General features: G+C 40.1%; 4 protein-coding genes across 6 annotated transcripts in view; 2 read left to right on the top strand and 2 right to left on the bottom strand.

The window, feature by feature from the left end:
- Window positions 1-4,001, bottom strand: part of LOC146580661 (serine/threonine-protein phosphatase PP1-beta catalytic subunit) — a 28,875-nt gene extending 24,874 nt beyond the window's left edge. Inside the window, exon 1 of the mRNA XM_085267422.1 lies at window positions 3,868-4,001. Within this exon, the coding sequence (XP_085123548.1) occupies window positions 3,868-3,919 (52 nt within the window). The 5' untranslated portion in view covers window positions 3,920-4,001. The remainder of the gene's footprint in view (window positions 1-3,867) is intronic.
- Window positions 4,002-6,200: 2,199 nt separating this feature from the next.
- rela (RELA proto-oncogene, NF-kB subunit a) lies at window positions 6,201-17,207 on the top strand. Of its 2 annotated transcripts, none has more exons than XM_085267421.1 (11): window positions 6,201-6,366; window positions 8,130-8,165; window positions 8,339-8,472; window positions 9,271-9,416; window positions 10,424-10,515; window positions 10,862-10,996; window positions 11,557-11,661; window positions 14,553-14,768; window positions 14,853-14,933; window positions 15,040-15,123; window positions 15,452-17,207. In XM_085267421.1, exons 1-11 carry the CDS (start codon window positions 6,360-6,362, stop codon window positions 16,246-16,248), a joined length of 1,833 nt encoding a protein of 610 aa, XP_085123547.1. In that variant the 5' UTR covers window positions 6,201-6,359; the 3' UTR covers window positions 16,249-17,207. The 2 variants fall into 2 exon arrangements, with proteins under 2 accessions (XP_085123547.1, XP_085123546.1); XM_085267420.1 differs by having other exon boundaries at window positions 15,449-17,207.
- lg3h11orf68 (linkage group 3 C11orf68 homolog) lies at window positions 17,199-19,386 on the bottom strand. Of its 2 annotated transcripts, XM_085267423.1 has the most exons (3): window positions 19,076-19,385; window positions 18,933-19,002; window positions 17,199-18,469 (listed from the first exon to the last, which is right to left on the bottom strand). In XM_085267423.1, exons 1-3 carry the CDS (start codon window positions 19,125-19,127, stop codon window positions 17,683-17,685), a joined length of 909 nt encoding a protein of 302 aa, XP_085123549.1. In that variant the 5' UTR covers window positions 19,128-19,385; the 3' UTR covers window positions 17,199-17,682. The 2 variants fall into 2 exon arrangements, with proteins under 2 accessions (XP_085123549.1, XP_085123550.1); XM_085267424.1 differs by lacking the exon at window positions 18,933-19,002 and having other exon boundaries at window positions 19,076-19,386.
- On the top strand, window positions 19,345-27,110 carry drap1 (DR1-associated protein 1 (negative cofactor 2 alpha)). The gene is made up of 7 exons (XM_085267425.1): window positions 19,345-19,591; window positions 20,187-20,259; window positions 20,466-20,559; window positions 21,703-21,828; window positions 22,700-22,790; window positions 22,889-22,977; window positions 25,620-27,110. Exons 1-7 carry the CDS (start codon window positions 19,550-19,552, stop codon window positions 25,810-25,812), a joined length of 708 nt encoding a protein of 235 aa, XP_085123551.1. The 5' UTR covers window positions 19,345-19,549; the 3' UTR covers window positions 25,813-27,110.
- Window positions 27,111-27,448: the final 338 nt, after the last annotated feature.

Below are 27,448 nucleotides of genomic sequence, written 5' to 3'. Positions count from 1 at the left end.
CTGCCCGAGATTCACATAATTTACAGAAAATGTTACATTTTTGTGATTTATATTGTTATCGACGATAGAATTCTTATATCGGGATATGAGATTTTGGTCATATCGCACAGCCCTATCCTAAATACATGAAAAGGGAAAACAAATACAGGGTACTGAGATATTTGATTAAAAAAATACAAGCATTTTATTGCCACTGCATGTGGAAAAATATTATAACATCTCTCTTGAATGAAAGAGTTGGATTCCACACATGTCCAAGAAATGAAAAAGCAATATGTAATATTATGAAAAGGAAAATTAGAAGATTTTTCAAGAGTTAGAACAGCAACAAATTCCACCTTATTGCCATTTTCCCCTCTCCCCTGTATGTTTGTGTCACCCAGAGGGTAGGTTAATTTCTACCAGGGACAGCTGTGGCTGTTGACATTTAATAGGAGATCAGCGAACTCTCCATATGTGCGTCTGTGTGCATGAGTATGTGGCTCTCTGCCTGCCACCAGCCCTCACAGAAAAAGTGAACCATCACACTTTTAAAGTGCTTAAGGAAATCCCTTCCTATACTGACAAAAAGATCTAATTTTATTCACACAGGAAAGAAAAAGAAGAAACGGCTCCCTGGCGTGGAGGTGATTCTAAGCTTCTTCGTGTGAATATCGGGAGGAAACAAAACAAAAAAAAGACCCACAGACGGGTAACTTGCTAAATTTTGAAAGGAAAGCGGCCTGTAGATATAACCTGGGTAAGTAAACTAAAGATGATGATTATCAAGGGTTGTGTGAGTTTGTGCTTTTGAAAGGTCACTTTTTAAAATAAAATGTGACCCTTTGAAGACAAACTGATCCACAAGGGACATTCTGAGTGCTCAGGCTTGTATTTCTGCCCAGTCTAGGCCTAAATCTGTCTTAGTGTTTGAATCAAACTATTGTGTTTTTTGGGACATTTTTTTTCCTAAATGGAAAATACTAGCTGGTGAGAACTTTCCACACTAAAAACAAATTCTAAATACCACACTTGTTTTTGGAAGAAACAGATTTTAAAGTCCCACTTTAACATTAGCATAAATTATATTTTTATACTTGCCACTGTGCTATAATTACGTGTGGCCTGCTAACAAACACTTGAACATTTACTTGTAGTAAAGCACAAAATATGATTGATACCAAGGACAGAAAAGTGAATGCTCGCATGAATCTGAATACACATTTTCTTCTTCTTTGATGGTGCTTAACCATTACTTAACCAAGTGTTTGGTCATTTTTATGAAAGCCAATTACGTAAAATTCACTTGATGTGTAAAGGTTTTCTTTACAATCCATAACAGAAAATCCAATACCTTTTACAGTTTTCCCCCACACAACTAAACTGGATTTACAGTGAGAGCAGGTTGATGCATATGATTATGTCTACAAATCTAAATAATAGGAATACACAATGTTTGTGACCATTATTCATATTCAGCTGTCTACCCAGTTAGGACATCATACAGCAGACAATTCGACTATCCAGATCAACAGGAAGCGACAGTATTCCTTGTCCTGCTCTGCGGTGTTCAGCATAGCGGCACATAAACCACACCTCCACCTGCCACAGATTCTAGAGAAGCTCACAGAGGACTTCCAGAATAGACGAAGACTACTGTTGCTAGATGCAGTCCACGGTGGTGGTGTTGAGTCTGTCCAATCGCAGGACGAAAGACTCTCTGGGGAAGCAGCTCAGTGACATTGAGGGTTGCTGCAAACTGCTTAGCAGCAACTGCAGTCTCAGAATTATAGCAACTGGATTGGCCATGAATAAGAAAATAAACACTGGCTTTGAAATTTGAAAAAAAAAAAAAAAAGATGCTAAAAGGAGTCCCAAATTATTCTTGGACAAAAGTAACCTACTCCATTTTGGAGTAAACAAGTAATTTAAATGCAGGAACATTGGATTTACTTGCAGCCCTGTTTTAATAAGATTCAAAACCTTTTGTTTAAAAAAAAAAAAAAAAAGCCCACAGAAACAATGTCGGATAATCTCATTACAAAAACATTATCACACCATCCAAACTGAAATAAGTATGCTCAACAAAATCTGGACATTGCAGCGATACTAGGAGACATTTCAAATGTACCCAGTCCGTCTATTACTAATCACCGAGTATTTGTGACCCATCACCCGAAAACTGTTTTTGTATACATCCAGTTTTGGTTATGAGTCAGAACGAAAAGCCTTCAGTTATGATGCCCCTCTGATACTATGCTCATCCCAACAAAAAGGCCAGACATTTTCAAATGGTTGTTGATGAAAAGTGAATGAAAGGAGATTGATAGTTGGATACATTGAGGGCTCACATCTGGAAGCTTTTAGGACCAGATCCCTCCAAATTCCTGCAATGAGGTTAACTGCTAAACACGAAGCGAGTATACTATAGTCAGTTCTTGTAGGCACAGTACTGTGTTACTCTACATATCACGCACAAAGAGAAAACAAGCACCATTATGTCACTGCTCCCGTCAGTCCAGATGATTAAGTTATACTGACATGCACTGTACATCTACACTGGGTTCAATCATTAGCAGAAGTTGCTGTGCATGAGATGATCTGGCATGAATGCTTGTTCACCACTGACTCAGAGAGATATAATCTCCCTGTTTATAATCTATTTTCAAGAAATTCTCATCGACATCAACTCGTCTGTCTGTCAGAATCCCTCATTTAGCACTAAGAAATCATCCCCTGCTGCTAGCCAACACATAACAATGGAGTAGAGGCAAAAACACTTTTACACAACAGCTCAGCAGAAAAGTCCACATGCATGTGAGCTATGACAGAATACAGAATTAACAAGTGTCTCTCTGGATAAAGTTGAGCCACAGCTAGTATTGAAAAGATTCCTATTCAATGTAGTACTGTTGACAAAATGTGTGTTCTTTATGATCAAAAGGCCAGCTGAACAAACTATATGCACCGGTTCATGGATAAGAAAACACACGGAGTAGTAGAGCTAAAAGTTTGGTTTAGGTTTTGAACTCCTACAAGTATGTTTTAATGGGAATACTACCGAAGCCTGTGGCTTGTGTAAACATCGCCACTTAGCAATATGCGCCAGAAAACAACAGAGCTGCAGTCTTCAGCTCAGAAACCCTTAAGCCAAATCCCATTTAAAAAAATTTGAATTTTTCTTAGAATTAAAGACAAACCCAATTTTTAGAAATCAGAAGCAAGATTTTGCTTCCTCGTAGATCGGGCAACTGTTGGGACACTTTCGGCTACACTCAATCATCAATCTAAACTTTATTTTTAAAGAAATGTCAACTTTTGCTGAGCATTTGCCCCTGAAGCTATCGCCCTCCACCGTGTATTTTGAACAGAGCTTTTGTAAAGGAGCAGAGACTATAATAGGTTAAAAGACAGTAGAAGCAACTTGTCAAGTATTTCATTTGGTGCATTCCAAAGTGATAACACAAATGCTGTGACGTGAGTAAGACAGCACTTAATTACTATACTATTAGCTAGTTAGTCTAAGATGGATAGTAAGATAGGTCTGACATTATCTTCCATCGAAGCACAAACAGCCCACTAGCAAGAACTTTCTTACCACTTAATCACCAAAACCCTCAAAATGCAGTTTACAAAAAAGCTCGAACATAGTTGCATCCAAATGAATTACAAATTAATCTAAAAAGATCCGTGAAAGAAAGACTGTTGCTGACTAAAAAGGTGTGCCTGTTGTTAACGACAGTGAGGACCAATCCTGCTCACTCCAGAACCGGGCAACGCTAACACGTAAAGCGGGCCTTTATTGTCAAAAATAAAACCTAAATAAGTATTAGGGGCTAACACTGGGCAAAACAAGAATACACAAATAAAACTTGGTTGTGAACTCACCCTCTAAAAGCCTGGAAATCAGCGAGTCGACGTCCAACTCCCCCTCCGCCATTTCTGTAACGAACAGCTCTGCCCGCCGCAGTCTGAAGCAGGCAGGGCAGACACCGCCTCACCGCACAGAAACCGCCTCCCTTTCGCGGCCTCCCATTTAGGGCCATTACGCCTCATTCAACTACACCTCGGATATTTTAGTTTCTAGAACAGAAAGGAGAACAGTGGACATTTTTTAAAAACATAGTAATCCTGCTCATAAGTTTCACATACTTTTTTTCCTCCTCATTTTCTAATTCAATCCTCATATTCAGCCATTGCTATATAAAGCCTGGCTCAACCATAAAGATCATGATATGAGGGTACAAAAATGTATTTGTATTAGAAAAGAAGGGTAGCCAAAAAAAAAGATGGTCAATAGCATATTCACTCTTGCTTTTTACGTGTGATTTTCGATTGCGTTGAATGCATCAGCTAATCCAGTGCTTCTTACAGCAATAATCATAATGATAACGATGCGAAGATTACCATTAGATATACTCTATTTATAATGGAACATCGTTTACACTAAGAAAATAAGTTTTCGTTTTCACCATATTCTATCAAAGGACAGGTGTCTTAAAGGGCCTGATTTATTCACCTCCAGCGCCCCCTTCTGGCCAGGATATGTCTCTTAGAGCAAAATCAGTCCTTTATTCACGTTACTTTGTCTTCAACTAGACTAAAACAACATGGTGAAATAATCGTTGTTTTAAAAAAAGGCGTTTGAAGCCCTGTCACTATTATCACACTGTATTAAGTAGGTACTGATTTCTAGTGCAACCAGCAGACCAGAAACGTGTAAAGTAAGACCGTGTGTGAAGGACTGGCCTGAAAAACACTGAAACTGGTAAACTTAAGATCTGTATGTTGTGTCTGTTTACAGAGAGAAGAGCCGACAGACAGGAAAAAAGTGAGTTGGATCTTAATCTTAAGACTCTTCCAGGTTATGACTAAAGCCAAGAGTTATGTTATTGCCTCTCCCACTCACTTATTTTTCAGTTTCTTTCAAGTGCGTCACTGGGTATTTCCGCACTGTTTTGAGTGGGTGGAGGCAAGTTGCACTGCAGAGAGAAGGCAGAGGTCTGCAACTAGATCAAGCTAGCCACAGCGCCGGACACGACGCAATTTTCCCTCTTCAAAATAAAAGTATGCAGTATTTTATGAGCAATTGCTTGTCCCTTGCAACTAGACGAAAGTCTTAAAATAAGTAACGCACAATTGGTATACACTACTCCCATTACACCACAGTTCTGCTATACTAATGTGAAAAAGCGTGAAAACCATGAAAATAAACTATTGTTAATTTTGGAGACTTGGTAAAGGTAGTGGCTGGCTTTAAAAAATAAAAAATAAACCAAGTTATTGTTCTGTTCACACCTATTTCCGTTATCTTGAAAATTACCCAAAAAAATCTGCCATGTTTTGATTTTTTTTAGTTCACTATAAATTCGATTAATTAATTTAACATTTGGGGGTAAAGCTAGTAGCTGCCTAAGTAGTCAATAAAAGGCGTTATCAGCGAAAGGTTATCCAATTTCAGATTCTGCATTTGTAATAAACGTGGCACAAAAACAATGCCTACTGTGTGAGAAAAAGACATCACAATGACTTAAGGGGAACAGATTTCTTTAAAAAAAAAAAAAAGATGAGGACAAAAATAAAGCAGAGATGTGTTTCTGTTAGAGGAGTTAACCTGTGGAATAGTTATGACAGTGATTTAAAAAGGTGTAGTTCATTTTCCTTGTTTAAAAATATGTTTAAAAATAGAGTATTAGAAAAATATATAAATCAAGAATGAAAAGAGCAAAAAAAAAACAACCAAAAAAACCCCCTCTTGATTCTTTTGCTTTGATGTAGTTACTTATCTAAGGTGGAAAGTTTTTTTTTCTTGTTTGTTTGTTTTGTTTTTGCTTTGTTTTATTATTTGCTTCGAGCCCTGTGCACAGGAGCTGCATGCAAAAAGATCTTTTGTTAAAAGGGTTGGCGTAATAAGCAAATGCTTCAGCCAATACCTTTTGATTAGCCTTGTCTCATGCTTTCTTGCTTTGTGGTAGATCTTTGTTCTGTTTTCACTGAGATATTTGAATGCTAATCAATAAAAATCAAATCAAATAAAAAAAAAATCAAACAATGAAGAGAATAAAGCACGTACTGTGCAGTTGCTGCAACTTGGCGAGAGGCGTGTTGCACAACAAAGTTGCAGCACATCGCTTCCCAAATAGATGTTCCTTACCGGAAAACCCGTGAGCACGAACGTAACTATGTCTGTGGCTTTACTAACTGTACACTCTCGTACACAGACGTAGGTGGAGCGAAGGAGGCGACAGAGCGGCTCTGTCAAGAACTTCGTGGAGTCTGTAGTGCCGTGTTTCCTGCTCTTTTTTGGCTTAAAATAAGATACAAATTATTGAGAAACAGCGGGGGATATCGAGGAGCGTGAGCTGGACTTGGACACAGCCATGGACCGTAAGTGGAGCTGCTTTTATTTACTCATCTCAGACACGGGAGGCGAAACTGTACAGGGAGTTGTTTTGCGCACAAGGGAAAGCCCCGCTATCATTGGGTTTTGCGCCAACAGGAGGAGTCTGTTCCCGAATAGTAAGCTAACGTACAGACAGAAGTTTGACTTAACTTTGGTTTATCGCATACATGTGAAATAGCCGAGAGAAACTTGATGTTTAACTGAATGAATTTCTCAGCTTGTGGACAACTCAACTGGCACGAGCGGAGCGAACCAAACAAGTCTCGCGCTGCCAAGAGGCCTGTGGGGTTTGTCCACTTGAGAGATTTCCTTCTAGCCACTGAAACTTCGTTCAGAACTCTCGCCATTTAATGTTTTTCTGTATGTAAGTGGAAATATTCTTTGTGAATCACGCACTCAAAAGCTTGTCAGTAACAGTGAATAGTGTATTTGAAATTCGGCCTGGTTAAAATCACCGTATAACGTTCTTTTCAATAAAAAAAAGTCGTATTTAATTGGTCGACGCGTTTAGCAACCGCCCACTCCGGCTTTAATTGACAAAAACGGTTCCGATAGGAAATTGTGGTAATAAGCTCTGTGTTCAGGAGAACACGTGTATGCAGATACTGTGAAGATTTCACAGCCGCCTCCGTTTCTATTTTATTCCATATATACCTTTGCCTTTAGGCTAAACCATAAACAAACGAGATTTTATAATGGAGTTCTGTTGACTTCCTATGTTTAGAGTGCAGCCACACTTTATGCAAATGTTATAAACCTTAAAATAGATTATGTTTGTTGATAAGTGTCACTTATCTCTGTCTTGGTTGTCGATATTGGCACGACAAACAGCCAACATCTGACTGAGCATCATAAAAGTATGTCCCTTTGTTCGGTCAGTAAAATTGAAAGTGATTCTAGCAACAGTATCGAAGGCCTCAGCTGTGATGCTCTTAATTCAGTCATTAATGATCTTTCGGTCATTGTGGGTATGTGCTTTCACTTTCACATCATCCAGACTCAGTAAGTAGAAAAGACTGTCTTTCACATAAGTGGTCAAAATGCAGTCATTACAGACTCATGTCATCCTTTTATTTTAACAAACAACAACTTTTGTTTGTTTGTTATTTTTAGTCTTCACTTTGGGGCTTTGCACAGCCTCTTCATTCAGTATTATTCTGGCATTTTAGGTATGATCAGAAAAAGCAAGAATAATGTCTTTGAGCTAAGGCTAGAAAGCGAACATGTTACAGCATGGAAAGGACTCTACTCAAGCTTTTGAGCTGAACCTTTCCTGCCTGCTGATGGGTGGAGCTTTGATCGACTCACCCAGTGTTACACCTTACTTACTGCCTGAAACTGGAGTGCACCCTGCACTAAAGGCTTCCAGCAACAAAGCTGGTAACCTGACACCAATATTAAAAGCCCTGCCTGTCATTGTTTGCCTTTTTCTGCACTTCGTCTCCTTCTCGGTAGCTTTGCAGGCAAGTGGTTTATGACAACCAGAGATTATATTTAGCTGGGAGGCCCTTGTATCTCGGCATCCTTCGACCCCGTTGGACGCTGCACTCTCCTGTAGAATTCCACCCTGACCTCACCACAAATGACAAACTCTGACTAAACCTCAAATATGCAACAAATCTGTTTTCTGTTATTTTTGTCATCTCCACCACCACTGCGTGCTTCCTCGTGGAAGTCGTAGATGGAAAACCTGCAGTTTTTCCTCAATAAGTTGGTTAAATTCCTTTCTTGTTTCTGTTCACCACAGCTGGATATGGATGGAGCCTTACCCCGCTCAACCAGGGTAAGCACACTTTCCTTTTTAAAAAGAATTACTGATGTTCTCTGCAGTGATTTCATGAGTAAACATTTCTACCCTCGGGTGTAGTGACGATCGATGAGGCTGTCTGTGTTGACACACTGACACAAGTAAAGCAGTATTTCACAATGACACAATGCCTTTGCTTTCCTCAACAGCTCCCTACATAGAGATTATCGAGCAGCCAAAGCAAAGGGGGATGAGATTTAGGTACAAGTGTGAGGGACGGTCTGCTGGCAGCATTCCCGGAGAAAAAAGCAATGACACCACTAAGACGCACCCAGCAATCAAGGTGAGTTGGCACAACTTACTGATGCGTTTTAGCGACGATTCATTAAATATCATTTACATTACAGATAATATACACATTGGTGAAGATTTAGGTAAAACGGGTGCATGCAACCACAGCAACTGTTTCCACAGTGACTCATGTACATCAACTGTACATTTATGGTGGAGAAGGTCAGTGCTGAAAAAATGCTTTCTGCAGCTGAAACATCTGTTTTTCCTGTTGAATGTTAGGAACACAGACTGTGTATGCGTGATGGATGATGCAAGAAAGAAATCCAATATTATATTATATATTATATAATATCATATATATATTTGTGTTGATCATTTCAATTGAAAACGTAATTTCCAGAAGAATACATTTTTCCTACAATATCGGCAAAATTAATTCTGGACTATGAAAGAATGGATGTTATCAGCTAACGCTAACAAGCTTGGTTTGCAAGGTACATCTGTTAGTACAAAGTCATAAACCCAAACTGAAGAATGGACCTGTCTGACAGGCAGTTAGTGCAGATAACTTATATTAAAAATGTCCTAGAAGGCATCAGTACTATAAACATAGTTGAGATGTCCAGTTCGTTAACTTGAATTAAAGGGGTGAAGCATTGCAAACAACTTAGTCATAGACCCTAAAATGAACAGCACCACCAGTAAGTCATCAGACGAACATTTGTGTATCAGAACCTGTAATTCTTCTCTGCAAGTTGCATGCAGTGAGTTTGTTTTAGCTGCAGACAATGCAAGTGCCCTTATGGCTGAACCTTCTATCAGTAAAACTCTGTTTTTTTATGGACAGGTGCACAACTACAGCGGCCCCCTGCGTGTTCGCATCTCATTGGTGACAAAGAACTCACCCTACAAGCCTCATCCTCATGAGCTGGTTGGAAAAGACTGCAAACACGGCTACTATGAGGCTGACCTGCAGGAGAGACGGATACACAGGTAGGACTAGTTTGTATGTAAAGATAAAATTAGACACTTCAGAGAAACCTAAAGGAAAAAAAGCAATACAGAGCGCTACGGTGTCTCGAGGAAAACTACAGTTTCAGGCTAATGCAAAGTGAAGTTTTGCAGTGACTGACCTAGATTAGCCCTTGATCGGTTCTGGAAAATGACGTGTGTACTGTCACCTTGCTTGGTGTCTAGATGAGCAAAAATTTAACAGAATACTTTTTTTTAGCACAAAAGAGTTAACATTTCCTCTGTATTACAACCAGAACAAAATTTCCACAAGTTGGAAAAAAACCCCAAATCATTCCCAATTTGGTTCTGAAGTGGAAATACTGACTGATAAGATATGTTGAAACCTACTGAACCCATATACCTGGCAAGACATGACAGTTTTTTTCTGTCTTCATTGAAACAGTGACAAAAGTCAAACAAATCAGCTTGTACTGCAGACAGATGTGTGCACTGTGATTCAACATGAGCAACTGCACGTGCTTATGTTAGGCAATTGTTTTTCACACTGAACAGTTTATATCCTGATCATTGCTCTAGATCACCACACGAGTTATAAAAGGGAAACCGTTACACTGTTATTTCTAATTATAGTCTCCCTGGAGTCTAAATTAATGAAACATCATGTTAAATAACCCAGAAAAGTACATAAAAAAATCTGTATGCTAACAAGCTTTTAATTGTTAAACTATATTTGACTGTGACTAACAACAACAATAATAATAATAAAAAAATAATAATAATAATTAGGTTAGGTTATAATGCAGGTATAATGCAGGTACTGGACACAAGCAGTTAAACACAGTCATTATAGTGCAGCCAGAATAAGGGTAGATATGGGGTAGAAGTCAAGAACAGCAAATACTTCAGGAAGTAGCAGTGCAATGCCTACTATTTCGTTAACCAAAAAAGTAAACTGGGTCAAAAGATGATTGCATGAACTGTGTTGCTAGATGTCTAAAAAGTTGTTTTGTTTTTTGTCTTTTCAGTTTTCAGAACCTGGGTATACAATGTGTGAAGAAGAAGGATGTAAATGAGGCCATCACTTGTAGACTGCAGACAAACAATAACCCCTTTAACAGTAAGTGGCCATAGTTAGAGATGAGTCTCCACCACAGATTTTAGTGATTGTTTATGTTAACTACCTTTGTCCTTAAAGGATATGATAACATCATTTTGGAGGATAATTGTAATCATGTGCTTAATTTGGATTACTGACTTCTTCTCATGCAACAGCTATGCGTTAACTTCTGTATGGTCAACTCTTATCAACAACACTAAGCAAATTCTACTTCATGTTTGTTACTGAGACGATAGCGGGTGGTGGCTGTGTGCTGAAAAGTAGTACGACAGGATGCAGTGGTTTGCTTGAGTGTTTTATTGTGTGTTGCGTACCACGCCCTTTTCCTTCTCTTTCTTGGATGCAGTTCCTGAGGCTAAGGTGTGGGAGGAAGAGTTTGACCTAAATTCAGTCCGGCTTTGCTTCCAGGCCTCCATCACTCTCTCTACAGGGGAGCTCTATCCTCTGGAGCCTGTGGTATCACAGCCCATCTATGACAACAGTGAGTTGAACACAGCACACGTGAACAGAAATGCATATGCACCAAATTAGCTATTAGCTATAATATTTCTTATATGTTAATATAAGGTAAGAGGTGCTTATAGTAAGTACTGTACCATTGTAGAGAGACGAGTATCAGTCTGAGCTCTCTGTACCAGCACGTTCACACGTATAATCACGACTATAAAACTTCCAAATGTCCTGCAGCCTTCCATGCCCTCAGTGATTCTCTGTTCCTCTTTGCAAATTAATGTTTCCTCTCAGTTTGAAGGTATTTACAAGAAATAGACATCACCACAGACTCACTTGTGGATCAAACACATACATCTGTGTTTCTCCAAACAGCTGAAAAAGTTTAATTTCACTTTCGAAAAATGTCAATTGTCTGTGTTTCAAAAAACAAACAAACAAAAAAAGTAGACAAAGTAAGCCAAATAAAACGGAGACGTTAGCCACCCAAGTATCGAAGTGCCAGCCAGAGCGGGCCTCACTGTGTGATATTTAAGTGTTGCACTACTATCGTGTTCATGGGCACATAAAGGCTTTTGTTCTGTCTTGCAGGGGCTCCAAACACAGCAGAGCTAAAGATCTGCAGAGTCAACCGCAACTCTGGAAGCTGCAAAGGAGGGGATGAAATCTTTCTGCTGTGTGACAAAGTGCAAAAAGGTACAGTGTTACTGTACAGATACCGAAAGAGCACAGCGGCACACAGCACAACTAAACCTACACTTTCAGACTGAATAATCCATAAATAGAACTCAGGACTGAGTAAGCAGATGTAAAACTTGCAATACACGTAGAGCGGAAACGGTGTAAGTCCTTTACACCCACAGAAGATTGTGTGAGAAGAGAAGAAGTTAGAAGCAAGTGGTCTCAAAATAGAAGAGTGACTCACTTAATAAAATATACTATATGAGGTGACTGGGTTTCCATTTTTTACAGCAGCTGTCATGGCTTAGTTTCCTTCTTCAAAACAGCAGATGTGCTAATTATGCATGTAATGGATATATTAAAAAAGTTAAAAAGAAAATGCAGACTACCTGGCATTACACACTAAACTGACCCGTCCTATATCATAATGCAACTTACAAACACGTGTTAGAGAGACGTACTGAGGCTTTCAGTGCTCATTTCCCCTTTAAGTTACAGCAAGTCCACTTTTTTACTGGACATACGTGGTTAGCCAACCTTAAGTAGAGCAAGACTGTGTCTTCTTACAGTCAACCTCAGGATCTGTTATTCAAATAAAATGTTCTGTATTTCTTAACAAAACTTCTCGACTGGTCACACTGAAAAAATCTGTTCTTTCCAGATGAACTAAATCAGCTTTACCCTCATTCCCCTAAAATGGTTTTTAAAAAGGCTTTTTTTATCTGGAAGTTTTACTTCTACCACTGCCTTTCCTGTTGCCAAATTATCTGACAGATTCCACTTCAGAGAAACAACTAAGGAATAACACGATTGTGTTTGTCCAGAGCAGTGAGTTTACACAGTGATATCATTTTTGTTGTTGTTCAGATACAGAATAGGCTGCTAGCTGATGCCAGAGCCAACAAAGCTGCCACTTAATGAACATACGTAGGTCAAATATGCCAATACTGATATATCTATACTCGAAGCCTCAAGCAATAAACACAGAAATTGTTTGAACATTATAATACAGGTCACCTGTAATAAAAAGATTTACTAGTCTCTTTGACCATGTGTGTTACTCCTACGTCTTCTTTGGCATGCTGTGACTTAGATATTCTAAGCAAACATGTAGTGAACATTAAGCTTATAGATGTTAGACAGCGCAGTCAACAACACTGCCCATTGTACAGTCAATGAGAATATTCTTGAATGACTGCACACTGACTGCTAATTAATGTTGGCTAATGTCAGACAGATATGGAAAACTGAAATTTGTCTGGGCCAACTGTAGACAAGGAAAGATAAATAACGGCTCGGTCTTGAAAGTCAATTGATGAAGCACTTTTCTCATAATGAAAGTAACACCAGCAACTCGACCAGCTGTTGTTATGTTATTTATTTATTGATTTAATATTGTAATATAGCATGTAGTGCTATATCCCAGATCATTCTATTTGCTAGTCACTGCTTCCCATTAATAGACTTTAAAGCCACATTAATCATGATATTGCACTATAATACACTACAGTTACACTTTAATAATTCATCAAACGACTGTCTTAAATGGGAAAGGTGTAACTTGCTAATTCAGTAAAAGGACTAGATGTTGTAGTCCCTGATAATGCATTGCGTTAAATGGCGAGAAGCTTGAGGGATGGCTGTTATGAGGAAAGGCAGCCCAGAAACCTTTGGTGTTTTACCCAGGCTAATCTGACATTTTTGGGGGGATTAGAGATCTGATCTAAATGATCATATTAAGATTTGGGACACATTATCAGTAGTGGACCTTGGATTCTTCTTCAAAGGGATAGAAAAGGTGATAGAGAGAAGTAAGACAAAAGAGACAAGATAGGAGAGTGCAGAGAGGAGAGCCAGAAGGGGGCGCTCGATCTGGCTTCCCACACCGCCCCGCCGGATCGGGCTGTATGCTCTACCTCCCCACTAGAATACAGTCTCCAAAAATGATCAGAGGAATTATTTTATTGTGTGTTGGTTTTTCCTGTCTGCAAACTTTGAACTCACTGAGGTTGTTTTCAGCAGGCAGCAGGTCTCAGCAGCAATGAGAGAAAAGTAGTGACAAGGACTTGATTTAGGTGGACACAAAGATGACTCCAAGGGAGTGCTAATGTTAGCTGCTAGGAAACTGCTGTAGGTGATGATGGAAATTTAAAAAAAAATGTTGACTGAAGCATCACGTATGCACTTCAGAAACCTCTGGGTTCAGACTGTGCCTTTGTTCCACGTGTGGGATTTCATTGCATCTCATGGAAGCTGCTGTGTGTAACACAATGCAAAGCAGTCACCTAATCTGTTTTTGTGCTGAGTTAAAGCTTTCTTCTTCTTCTCATTCTTTTCCAGTTCTTTTCATTTCTGTACAACAGTTTCTTTTAAAGTGATCACTTTATGCTCATTATACAAGCCTTTTTTTTCTTCCCTCACTTATCTGCTGCTGTTTGATCATGGCACACATATATGCTTTGTAATTTGGATGTGGGTGCTCCCCTGAGTATCATTTGATACATCTTAAACTGGATACAAATTGCATCATTGCGAAAAAAGATCGTGAGAAGGCTGAATTTTGTACTAGTTCATCTCTCGGTCCTGCTGTCTCTGGGAGCCTGTCACACAGCTACTTTCACAACGAGCGGCGCTGTCACATATCTGCTTTGAACATTAAACCCTTTTGGTTGAAGTTTAACAACTGAAGCTGGCTGCGAGCCTTCTGAGTTGTTGTTAGACTTGAGTGTTGCGTAGCAGCAAATGTGATGTAACACCCCCGGGGTCTTTTCTCTGTTAATCAAAAACATCAGAGCTGCTTTTGCACCGAAGCCGGCGAGTTAGTGCCCGATTATCTGATTATTCTTTTTGAGTTCTTCACCAGCTGCAGTATGTTGTTACATTTGCCATTTTCTGTTTCCCTGCAGAGGACATTGAGGTGCGTTTCTTCCAAGACTCTTGGGAGGGGAAGGGCACTTTCTCCCAAGCTGATGTCCACAGGCAGGTGGCCATTGTGTTTCGCACTCCGCCCTACCGTGACACTAACCTCACTGAGCCAGTGAGAGTCAAGATGCAACTCCGGCGGCCCTCTGACCGAGAAGTCAGTGAGCCAATGGACTTCCAGTACCTGCCGTCAGATCCAGGTAAAATATATTATATGCAGAAAATGTGCTGAATATGTGCAACTTTTCTCAAATTTAACTTCTTTATCATTTCCACCCTGGCAGATGAATACAGGCTGAGTGAGAAGAGAAAGCGGACAGGAGATATGTTCCAGAACCTGAAGCTAGGGCCCTTGCTATCTAGTGGTAGGTTAATAAGATTTTTTTTTCTGTCAGCTGAGCATAGTATAATTGGATAATGGTTACACTGTTGTTAAGCACGGTATTATAAAGACGTCTTCTGACATTTCAGTGACCACTCCACAAGATAGACAGCACCTAAACCCATCAAGGAGAAAGCTGACAGCCAAGCCTCAATTACTGAACCCACAAGCTGGTGAGTCTGTTGCAGATGTTCCTTCCTTATTTGAACTCATTTGAAGACATTTTACTTTACTTCCTGATATCTTTTACACCAACTAACAAATGGATTCATTCAAAAATTGTCATTTCTGGCAAATGTAATTTGATGATAGTTAATGTCCGCTTATAATAAGTAATACTCTAAATAATAAAACAGTAATTTAGATTGGTGTTAGTTTCAATCTCCTCGTCTTCCTGTCTTAAAGCAGTTGAGTCATTAGCGGTGAACTTTGTGTATGTGAAATATGTGATAAGGATTTTCTGCAGTGAGTTCTCAAATCACTTGCTTGTGTTTGCAGCAGCTGTGGTGCCCACTGGTCCCACTGGGGCAAAATCACATCCCCAATACCCCTTCCAACCAGGCCAGCTATTTTCTGAGCAGACAAAAGTAGAAGCCTCCAACATGTCAGCAGCTCCTACCAACCAGTGGAAGATGACAGCCCTGGGCTCCCAACCAAAAGCAAACCCAGTGTCTAGCTTTTCAATGAACCCATCACCGGCCACCTCTACCATCACTTCCACTTCCAATCAGGACTACTCAACGGTCAACCTGTCAGATCTTCATGAATTCTTCCCCAACATTTCCTCGACTATCACCCAGCAGGAGCCCTCAGCTTCTCAAGTAAACTTGGCCTCTTCACAGACAAGCAACTCCTTCGCCCTCCAGAGCACTCAGTTCCGGGGAGAGCCACCACTTGTTGATGACGATATCCCAGATTTCCCTAGCTTCACTGAAGGCCAGGTCCCAGTCAACCTGGACAGCCTCAACATGGATGACTTGGAGGATCTTCTGAACCCCCAAATCGTAAATCATCCTTCATGTCAGCCGACTGGCCCTTCGGGCTCCTCTACCGCTGCCCAGACTAGTGCAGCATCTCAGAACACTTCTGACCCTGCCAGCAACCCAGGAAGCACTTGGATGAATTACCCCAACAGCATTGTGCATCTGCTCCAGAACGAAATCATGACAGACAGCAGACCCAATAACAACCAAATGCTCGAAGACTTCGATGAGTTGATGTCTGCTGATGAGGACCGTCTTATTTCCATTTTTAACAGTGGAAGCCAAGCTGGGTTTGTGTCAGGACACCCGACTTAAAAGTTTCTTTCATTTTTCCAAAGACCAATTGTATCTTCCCCTGTGGCCATCAGGACTAAAACTTCTTTATTATTGTAAGGCAAAAAAGGAAGTAGGCAGAGGAGACCGAATGTAGCAGCACTGCTCACTGTGGACACACTTCTTAAAATACCAGCAATGACTTTATGGTATTCAGTCTGACGCCTTGCCCAGTCATATAGTTTGTCTGATAAATTACAAAACCCATAATGTAGGTGATCAGATTTCATGCCCTGTGAAACCCATGTCCAGCATCTGTGACTAAACGTTTAGGTCACTGTCAACATATTGATGGTGGAGACAGATTCTCCAGCGAATGTTTTACGAAGACAGACAGCATGGGTACTTTGATAAAGGTATCCGGTGTGGTGATTATTTTTGGAACATGTTAAGCATGTTTTTGTACTGTCATTTGAACAATTTTGGTAGCTGTGGCCACAAAAATGTGCAGCTTTTGTCTCTTTTTTTGTCTTTATACAAAAGGGTTCATATATATGTAATCAGATCTAGAGGTAAGTCTACACAGATTATGTCCGTTTTTAAAAAAAAAAAATCTCTTTGGATTGCACCATTGTTTTCTGAAGGTTAACACAAACTATCTGAATGTCTTGGAAACAAAATGAAGGTGTACATTTATCAAACAAGCAACATTACTATATATGTGCTTATACTAGAGATTGTGCTTTTTGTGGTAATAGTTTCCACTGCTCTGTAATCAGTTTTTCTACACTTATTTTATCAGTAATGGTTGCATTTTAACTCAGCTGTTTCAGACTTGCTATACTCTGCAGTAAGGTGCTTTACTGAAATGTAATTATGTTTTTACGTGTATTATGAAAGTGGATCGTAGTATAATTGTGCTTTTTTTTTTTTTTGGAATGAGACTTTGTCAACATACAAAACACTGTTTTGGCAATAAATACCACAACATATAAAGACGATTTTCAAAAGAGTATTTTACTTTGCAACTCTGTAACTGTTATACAGTACAAAGGGGGGGGAAAAAAGGCGAACGCAAGAGACAAATGTAAAATGGCAACAAGGAGTACTTCAGTGGATCTTCTGAAAATGTGCATACAAATCAAGGATGTTAGTCTTCTTCCCGGCACTCGAGCCTGTTAGAATCTTGTTAGTACTACTATTCTTGTATACAATATTTTCAATACAAAATAAAAAAAATCTGAAAGTGTTTCAGGTCATTCAGAAAATTTTACAACACAAAAAGAAGAGACAAATTTAGTGTTTTGGATTTTTTTTTTCTAGAAAAAAAAAAGGATGAATTTGTGATCGGAGTTCAACCAATGATGTTCTAAATAGTTGCAGTCAGAGGACTGTACTGTCCAACCCATCTCCTGGGATCATCACGCACCTCTTCACATACTGTTACAGCAAAACTCCTCTCTTGGTCTGAGTGGCTTATGTTACCTCAAGATTGGTAACTTTGTTGATGACGTGGGAACGCCTGGGCACACACTCCAGGTCGAACTTGCTCTCGTATATGGTGGGGCAAACATTCCAGCGGTTGTTCCGATAGATTCCCAGGTATGTATACACATCTGGCTTGTACGAGAGAGGGCATTTGACCCCTGTGGCACGAATGACCGAATCCAGCCTCATGACCTCATTCTCATCAGTGAAGTTCTGGTTATAGGCACAAATGACCTGCTTGCCCTCTGCCTTGCGGTCAAATGGGCTGACTTTAACGAGTGAGATCTTGCCATCTAGGGCTGCTCTTGCCACACATTCCCAAGCGTGGTCCAACTTGAAACCAGTGTCCAAGTGCATAAGCCACTTGCCTGAGAGTACTCTATGGTTCAGGGCCAGCTCCCTCACTGTCTGGAAGGTGACGGGCCGGGAACTCGCCAAAAGTTTCTCCCAACTCTCCTGGAGTCCTGTGACATCCGCACCACTGGGGCAGTGGTTTGGGCCCACCACAGCAATCCACCCCACAGGGCTGACGCCACCCTCCTCGTCTCCAAATCTGGACACTTGGGAGGGCCTGTTACTCTCCAACCAGCCATCAAACTCGGATCTGGGAGTTCTTCTAGAGTCAAAAACAATCCAGGGGTCCATGTCTGCAGCCATGGCTTCAGCAGCATAGGTCTCTGCAGCAAAGGGGGTCCTCATCTCGCCATCAACAGGGCTCTCTTCTTCCTCCATAATGGTATAGCAGTTACACGAGTAAACAAGTTCTGAAGCCTGCCTGTTGAGTTGAAGAATGCAGTTATTATTTGAATAAAAAACCACTGGTTTAGCCTCTGTGTTAGCTTACAACCCTTTTGCTGTTATTTATTAGCTTACAACCCTGCCTAACTTCGACAGAAGTGGACAACTGAATTGCTTATGAATGCTACTAGCTAGCCTGCTACAACAGCGAAAGTTAGCGTATCTCTACCACTGATTCAGTTTCACACGAAAGTTGCTATCGACCCCAGCGTACCGCCTACAGCTGACATGTCAAAGAACACGCAGAACAGCTTTCTGACTGCTTTAGCATTGTTGTAGCTAGCCGACAAGCTAGTCGTCTTTATAAATGTACACACTCGTCCTGGCTAGCCATTTCTAGCCAGCTGTTGAATACAACTGACTCTTTAACATTCACAGTTTTCCCATTCAAAACGTAAATAATCGCACGCCGATGTTAAACTTTGAACATAAAGGCTTACTCTAGCCGTAGATGTCGAAGTTTGTTGTTCAGTGTTGATCTTCCGCATAAGCGCAGCAGCTCCTCTGTATCTAAGAGCCAAAACCCATTCAGGTGGCTGGCAGTTTAACTAATAATTATTTATACATCAATTAAATTACGTACCTCGTCCACAAATTCGACCGTATGTAACAATATAAATATATGATATAAACATATATTTTTTACGTTTTGCTATAACATAATTTTAAACATAAGTTATGCTGTACTAGATTCAGCGACTTTTAAAAAACTTGCATGTTCCTCGGTATGTGTACAAGTCAAATATGTAAGTTTCCCACATTTGTATTTTGTTAAGCTTTAAAAATAAACATGTTCCATTACTATGGTTAAATAAAAGTATTTCTTTTCTTTGCATTTGCGGAACGACAAGCGCTCCAACCTGACGGCACGGAGACCCTGCGGAAACAAACTGACCGCACCGAGGAACGAGTGACGAAGACGATGTGCTAACTAGTTAGCCGGATAGCCACCACTATCTGGTGTGCGCGCGGTGGAGGCGAATTTCTGTATGAAATAGAATACGAATATAGCATATATTGTATTTTATTTTAGTTTAGCCACCCAGGTAATTTAATTATGCCCAGCAAAAAGAAGAAATACAACGCCAGATTTCCTCCGGTAAGTTTAAACTGTGCTGAGCCGGTGTCAAAGCAAGCTAACGTTAGCAAAGTGTAACATGGAAAGCTAAGTTCTGTAACTAGCTTAAGTGGAATTCGGCCTCTTTTGTTGCTTAGAGAGCATACAAGCCATCTAACACTCCCAAACCATTTAGTATACAAAGCACGTGCCTTAGTGAAAAGTAGTTGATGTCATGAAATTAGTGACCAAACATCCCCTGTATGTCATTAGTTGGTGGTGTACACACATAGCAGGCGTGCTATTTAAGTTGGTCTACTAATTGACGTTGTTTTTAGCATCTCAAGCTAGGCTAAACGGCACGTAAATAAATGTGAATAAATCCATTCTTTATTGTAATAAGCTGGATAATGTATCTACAATCCTCACACTACGTGAGTAGTGTAATAGTAATGATTGCAGTTACTTTGTGGGGACCTCACGTTATTCGATGTGCTGTACTGCAAACTCTTTACTAGGTTGTCCCCGAATTTCAGCGCGTTTTCACTGAAAATGTTTGTTGTTGTTTTTTAAGAAAATGAAAATTTGAAGCGTTGCTGTAGACACATGCATAAAAATAGACCTTTTCTCATTTCAGGCAAGGATTAAGAAGATTATGCAGACAGATGAAGAAATAGGCAAAGTGGCTGCAGCAGTGCCTGTTATTATATGTATCCTTCCTGCCTGCAGTCGTCACTGTGCAAGTTCTGTCTTGAATTATAAATTGTAAAAGACTGTTTAATAATTAGAGAAAAATGCTTCCTTAGTCTGTTGTGTTGTTGTGTCAAGTTGTCTATTATTGCATGTTTGGTAGTTTGATGATTTAAAGTACAAACACACCACTGCTTCACTGTACTTCCCTTATCCAAGATATCAGCAAGAGCACTGGAGCTTTTTTTGGAGTCCTTGCTTACAAAGGCTTGTCAAGTCACCCAATCTAGGAATGCAAAGACAATGACAACGGCACATCTGTAAGTTCTGTGTTTGTCTTCATTCAGAGCCCTGTCTGTGTTGCACTGTGTTGGAGATGAACGTCTTAGGAAGGCAAAGCCATCTGCTGTTCAGATCACTGGTATATTATATAGTATTTGTTTTTAATGAGTGTAGCTGAAATGCTGTCAGGCCTTTATTTTGTTTATTTTTAAAGTGGACTCATGATGAACTTCCAGCTCGATAATTTCATTCTTGGACTTTACTAAAGTAGCTTTGCTTGATTCACATTTAAAAATAACGACTATTCGTAATATACACAACATACTTCTTTTAAGTCAGTTTTCTTCTGATTGGTTTTAACAGTACATTTAACAGTTCTTTCATCTCATTTAATCAAATTTCACAAAATGGGAATTGTGCAAAATTTCAGGACTTCAGTCATTAGTTTACTCAAAAAATAATCCTCAGTGAAATGTTGAAAATAGGAGTGTTTTTGAATAATTCCCTAGCATAATTTTGTTTTTACATGACAACATGTACCAAATCCAAATTGACTTTTTAAGTAATGATTGTGATGGTTTTCTTTCTCATCTTCCTAAGAAAAATTTGCCTAAAACACTTTAAAGTAGATAATGTCATTTTAAAGTAGCCCCTCAAAAATGATGTTGGAAAATGTCTAAAAACAGCCCTGCCATCATCCTTTGAAATATTTTTGAGAAAGCTAATGACAGCCGGAACCTCAAATTTTCCACGATTCCTATTTAGGATGTGTATCCTCCACCTGGAATGTTTTTTCAGGTAAGATGGTGAGGTGGGAAAGCATTTGATGAACTGACAAGGACTAACCCTACACATTGCAAAAAGATAAATAAGTAAGGAAAATCATTATGAGCCGTCTTTACAAAAAAATGGCATCCTGTTACACAGCATGATTTACTGTGTGGTGGGAGCCTGATAGTTCTGTGGAGCACATTTGCAGTACACTGCTGAATCCCTTGTATCTGAAAGTATTTCTGGCCTGAGTAAGACAGCCCGCCAAAACAATTTTTCCCTGTGACTCAGACTGTATGTGTTGCTAAAATGAGTATGTACTACCATTAAGCTTGCTGTCTTTTTGATACGAGCTTATATTTCACTTGGCAAGTAAGGCTGAGGAGAAAACTGTTCATATTTATTCACAGAAAGCAGTGCATTGAGCTGGAGCAGCAGTTTGATTTTTTAAAAGACCTGGTTGCGGCGGTGCCAGACATGCAGGGAGAGGGGGAAGAGAACCACACCGAGGGGGGAGGAGAGAAAGTCCCACGGAGGTAACATTCGCTCACACAGACACCCAAACACGTAGAGAAAGAGTCATGATGCTTTGAAATGGAAGGAGTATTTCACATACACGATCAAAACACTCCAGGGTGATATGAGGCAGCCAATCCAGCTGCAGATAATTAGGACTTATTTCATTAAGCAGTTTGTAATTCAGTCAGCTCTGATAAGTGCACACACACATCGGTTTAAACTAAAAAGGATTCGCTCCACGAACAGACAGAATCTGTGTACGTTATCTTTTCTTCTTCTGGAAATGAGCACTGCTGTAAATTGGTCTATAATCCTTGCAGTGTTACCGTACTCCCGTGTTCCTTTAGTTTTGTGATTCTAGATTATCAGAAGAAAATGAAAGAACTGGCCAGAGCGAAAATTAATTGTTGAGGAATTGTAGACAAGAAAATGCAGTATTGACTGTCAGATCAGACGCCGGCACCGCAGCTAATTTGTAGCAGAGAGCTTGGCGGGGAATTAGACGTTTCTTTTCTCTGCAGACTGCGGCTGATTGGATTCATATTCAATTCAAAGTGGTCGTAAAACTTGTAATGTTTAGACATTTGGTGTCAGCAAGTGCCTCAGAGTAATTTCCACCAGCAGTATGCGTCACACTGTTCTACTCTGGAGTTATCTTAAAGTTGCAAGGAGAGAATTTCTGCTTTAAAAAAAGCCACATTAGCTACTATGTTTTTCATTTAAAACATTTTTGTGCACTAAGTTAAACAATTGATTTCTGGTTCCCTCGTCCACAGTAGCCCAAGTGTACGTTCTGTTTCATGTGTTGTCTCGTAAACATTCTTTTGAAACTTTAAAGTAGGACCTGTTATCACATTTCCTTACATGGTTATCTTTTTTCTTCCTCAGAGGTCGAAAACCAGGGTCTGGTCGCAAAAACGGAGGTGCTGGCGCCAAAGGCAAGGACAAGAAGTTATCTGGAACAGAGTCGGAGCAGGAGGTGTGAGATGATTTGCATGTAGAGGCCTGAACCTGTCTACTGTGTTTGTCTGTATGAGGGGAGACGACTCACTGTTGTCTTCCTTGTGATGGAAACAGGACGACAGTGAAGACAGCGAGACAGACGGGGACGACGAGGACGGCTCTCAGTCTAGCACACATCTGCAGGCTCCATCCAGGTTCCACAGGTTTGTGTCCAGATCCACATGAGACGGTGTGTCTGGAAATATCCTCCCAGACTGCAGACTCGGAGAGAGGGAGGGCGTGTTTTCTTTTAAGCTCTTGCACTGCTCTTCCCTCTGAAAAACAGACTCTCTGATACAAAGATGTAAAATGATTTACAGCATATGACAAAGGAGATAGATGCCTAGAAAATGGCATAGAATTCATGAGAACTGCTGAATCATTATAAACAACCCACACACATTTGAGCCATTCAAACACTACATGATGCCCACAAGAGGGCAAACCAATACAGCAAAAGATGCAAGTAGTTACTTAGGCACATTTAGTCCAACATAAACATGTTTACATACCTACACATTACAGAATAAACTAAACAAGTTGGGTCTGGCACCCTGAGTGAGCTCTGCTTTGGAACAACATGGAGTGGTGTGGACTGGCATTTATACAGCACATCTCTGGTTTTCAGTATTCTGAGTATTCAAACCTCTTCACACCACTGTCCCCATTTATTCTGTACTAGCACACTTTCAGCAATTTATCTACACACGTGCTGTGAGATATCACAGCTGGCAGAATTAGCACTTTAACTTGATTCTTATATCAACCGATAAAAACAGAAGACTCGTCTAAACATGGAACAACAATTCAAAAATTCCATCGATATGAATTTGGGAAATGATTAGCAGGGACCTGACGTGTATGAGGCTTTTCCCACTAGCCAAATCACGAGACTTGTGCTTCAACCATTCACTCGGTGCAGTTAGGGTTACACTGTTCTGCAGTCTGCTGATTACAGAGCTTGAAGAGCAAATCGCTCTTTGTGATGCTGAGTTTACTTGAGAACTGAGATTATGATATTGAAAATGGTAATAAAAACAGTAAATAACCATATAGCATACTTGAAAAAGTAACCAAGAATGTAGGAAATGTGTTTTATTTCAGTCTTTATTAATTTGGTCAAATTTGCCAGCACAGAATAAAATTAAGAGGCTTGTGGAGTCTGAGATGTCTGCAGTTCAAAGTGTTTTCTATTGCTGTATTCCATTATTGCACTGTTACAAGCAGATATAATAATATTCGAAACCCAATGTGACCTCCCCTCATATACAACTCTACACTCACATGCCAGTTTGTTAGGTATAAATGACTGGGTTGGGCCCCGTTTTTCCTTCAGATCAGTCTAAATGCTTTGTGGCATAGATTCATCAAAATGCTGGAAGCATTCTTAAGATTTTAGTCCAAACTGACATCAAAGAATGATATCGACTTTGCAGATTTGGCTCTATATCTGTGATCTTCCATTCCCCCACATCCACTGGCGGTGACTGTAGAGGCCATTTGAGTACACTGGACTCATTGTCATGTTCAAGAATCCAGTTTGAGATGATTTGAGCTTTGTGACATGCTGCGTTGTTCTGCTGGAAGCAGCCATCAGAAATGGGTACGCTGTGACCATAAAGGGATGGACATGCTTAGTGACAATACTCTAGTAATGACGCTCAGTTGGTACTAAGGAGCACAAAGTGTACCAATATAATACCCATGCACCCATACAACAATGGCACCAGAACGAACTTCTGATCCAAGGCAGGATGCTTTCATGTTTACACCAAATTCTGACTCTGCCATCCAAATATCACAGCAGAAATCAAGACTGATCAGACTGGGCAACGTTTTTCCATTTGTATTGTACAATTTTGTTGAGGCTGTGTGAAGTGTAGCCTCAGTTTCCTCTTTCTAGCTGACAGCACCTGGTGTGGTCTTCTGCTGGAGCCCATCTGCTTCAAGGTTCGATGTGTTGTGCATTCAGAGATGTCCGCTCAAATAACGAGTGGTTATTTGAGCTCTTGTTGCTTCTTATCAGCTCAAAGCAGTCTGCCCATTATTCTCTGGACAAGACATTTTCGTCCAGTGAACTGCCTGCAAACTGGACAGCTTCTAATTTTGGACTGTTCTCTAAACTCGGAGAGAATTGTGCAGGAAAAGCCCAGTAGATCAGCAGCTTCTCAAAATACTCAGAGAACTCCGTCTGGCACCAGGCTAGGTTCTTCACTTGACTGGGATGGCATTTTAAGACTTGTCTGAAGAAGCACTAATTGGTCAGTAATTACATCAGCGGCAAATCGAGTTCAAAGCTGTCTGATCTCTTAAGAAATAAACACTCAGTTTACTTTGCATAATCTTTCAGCTGCTGCTCTCTGTTTTCGTTGTGCCTCCCATGAAGGTGCTGCCATTTTTACTTTTCATTTGTAAGAAAATCTCCAGACAAGCAAAGTTTTTTTTCTCTCAAAAAGTTATATTGCCTCACATTAAGAGCACATAAAGGCATATTTATATATGACTATTACTGTAGCTTGTTAAGAGAGAGAAATCTGGTGGCTGAAATTATGCCAAAAGCAGGAAGAGGGCGCTGTTTTCCTACTAGAATCGATAGACAAACCTTTGCTGGCCCCAAGTTGAATAAGTTGTACCTGGAGTTCCCTGTAAATATCAAGATTCATTTTGGATACTTAACTCTAAAATAGTCCATTATTTTTTTAGTGCACAGTTAATTTGACTAATAATGTTTCAATTTAAAAGGTAGTTTGTGCATAAAATGCACACGACTCCTCAGAGGTTAACACCTGTTCCTGTGCCCCCACAGCTCCAACACCCCCCCTCAGTATATGCACATGGCCAACATGGTCCCAATGGGCAACATGGCTCCGACGCAACCTCCGGGCACCGTGGCCTTCGCCCCACACGCCTCCATGATGAGCATGGCACCACCTCCCACAGTCCCTGCACCGCACAAGAACGGGGACGACGATGACGACGACGAAGACTATGACTCTTAGCTCGTTCTCAGCACTCCGCTCACACACTCTCTCATTCTCTTCTACCACACACACACACACACACACAGTCAATGTTATTTTTCAAATTCTTAAGTTGTTTTTCTGGCAGCTGCTGTAAGCAGAGGAGAGAGAGACTCTTCATTGCAGCCTGCTGACCAAAACGCCCTTGGCGGCCAGCTATAAGAGCCACCACCACCGCGAGAGACACAAAGCCTGTACATTATGTGTTTTAATTTTCTTTTTCTTCTTCTTCTTCTTTTTTTATAAAGAAACTTTTATTTTATTGTAGAGAAGAATCCAACGAGGATCTTTTTTAACAAGTCAGTCGCTCGATTTTTGACTAGGAAAAATGGTGGTCGTCACCGTTTTTGCAGGCACAACAAGCTTGGGCCTCGCAGCTTTTTCTTTTCTTTCTCTTTTCTTTTGGGAACTTTTTTTTTCCCTCAGTTTCCTGTTGTAGACCTGAACATATCAGTCGTCGTCACTCAGATCCTCAGGTTGGCTGAAAGAATCCGTACATAGTAGTTGTTGAAGCTTTCTTTCAAGGCAACAGCACAGTATTTGGAAGATGATCATCGAGAAGGTTGGTGTCTCGCTGCTGAAGTGTTATGACTATGTTATAGATTGGCTGTGATATACAGCTTTTAAGCTCTGAGCTCTACTTCCCGGCTTTGTCACAACTCGCAGCCCAATTGTCTGGCTGTAACATAAATAAGGAAGCAGGTGTATTTTTTACTATACATTAGCTAGCTACACCTCTTTTTTTTTTTTCTCCCCCCCCCCTTCAATGAGTTTCTATTTTTAAGTCACGTTTTTATCAAGAGAACTGTAAACCTTCACAGCTCTGAAGTCAATCATATCAGCAGGTTAATGAGTTAATTATTTGTTGTTCATGACCCTGGCAGAGGTCTGTTACTTTGGCAATTGGATCTTGTTATTATTATTATTATTATTACTTTACTCGACCATTTAATACCCTTAAATTGCCCATCTGAAGTATACTGTGACTCTTGGACCATATGTTTGTTTTTAAAAGCTTTTTCCCCCCCTTCTATTGTCCTCTCTCATTTCTGTTCTGGCCTCTCCTCCAATTTTGAGTAACTTGCTCCTTTATCCTGACTGTTTTCCTCCCCTTTTTAGATTCTTTTAAATGTGTTGATTGGAAGCAGAGTTGGGGCGCCCGTTTATGTGTCAGTCTCCGTATGAAATGGTTGCAAACAGACAGTTGGCACTGTATTGTAAACTTTTAACATTCTTTTTATTTTGTATGTAAAATAAAGTTCATATTTCAATTAAAATGGTCCTTGTATTGGTTTGATTTCTGCATTGGAATTGAGAGCTTGAAGGTACCTTCCATATTCAATATCGGCTTAAAGGCAAAACCAAAGTACACTTACTAATATTTCAAAAGCCCTCCACTGAAATTTTTTTTACCTTCGTGGGCGTGGAGTACATCCTTTGTAGTTCCAAATCCTTGCACTTTGGAATTCTCTGCATTTTCTATTGTGCAGTTTACCTTGGATGCTGTGCATCTGCCAACCGGTGACTCAAGCAGCCTGAAAGACGCAGCTTTGCAGTCTCCTTCTGGTATTTAATCAGATAAAAGTGCAAGACAGTACAGGTTTGTGGAAAAGTG

This window comes from Mchenga conophoros, linkage group LG3 (assembly GCF_057382185.1).
Source record: "Mchenga conophoros isolate Kocher_MC1m ecotype Shallow Benthic linkage group LG3, M_conophoros_male_GT1.1, whole genome shotgun sequence".
NCBI lineage: Eukaryota > Metazoa > Chordata > Actinopteri > Cichliformes > Cichlidae > Mchenga > Mchenga conophoros.
Note: the sequence above shows the minus strand (reverse complement) of the source record. Positions and strands in the feature narration are given on the sequence as shown.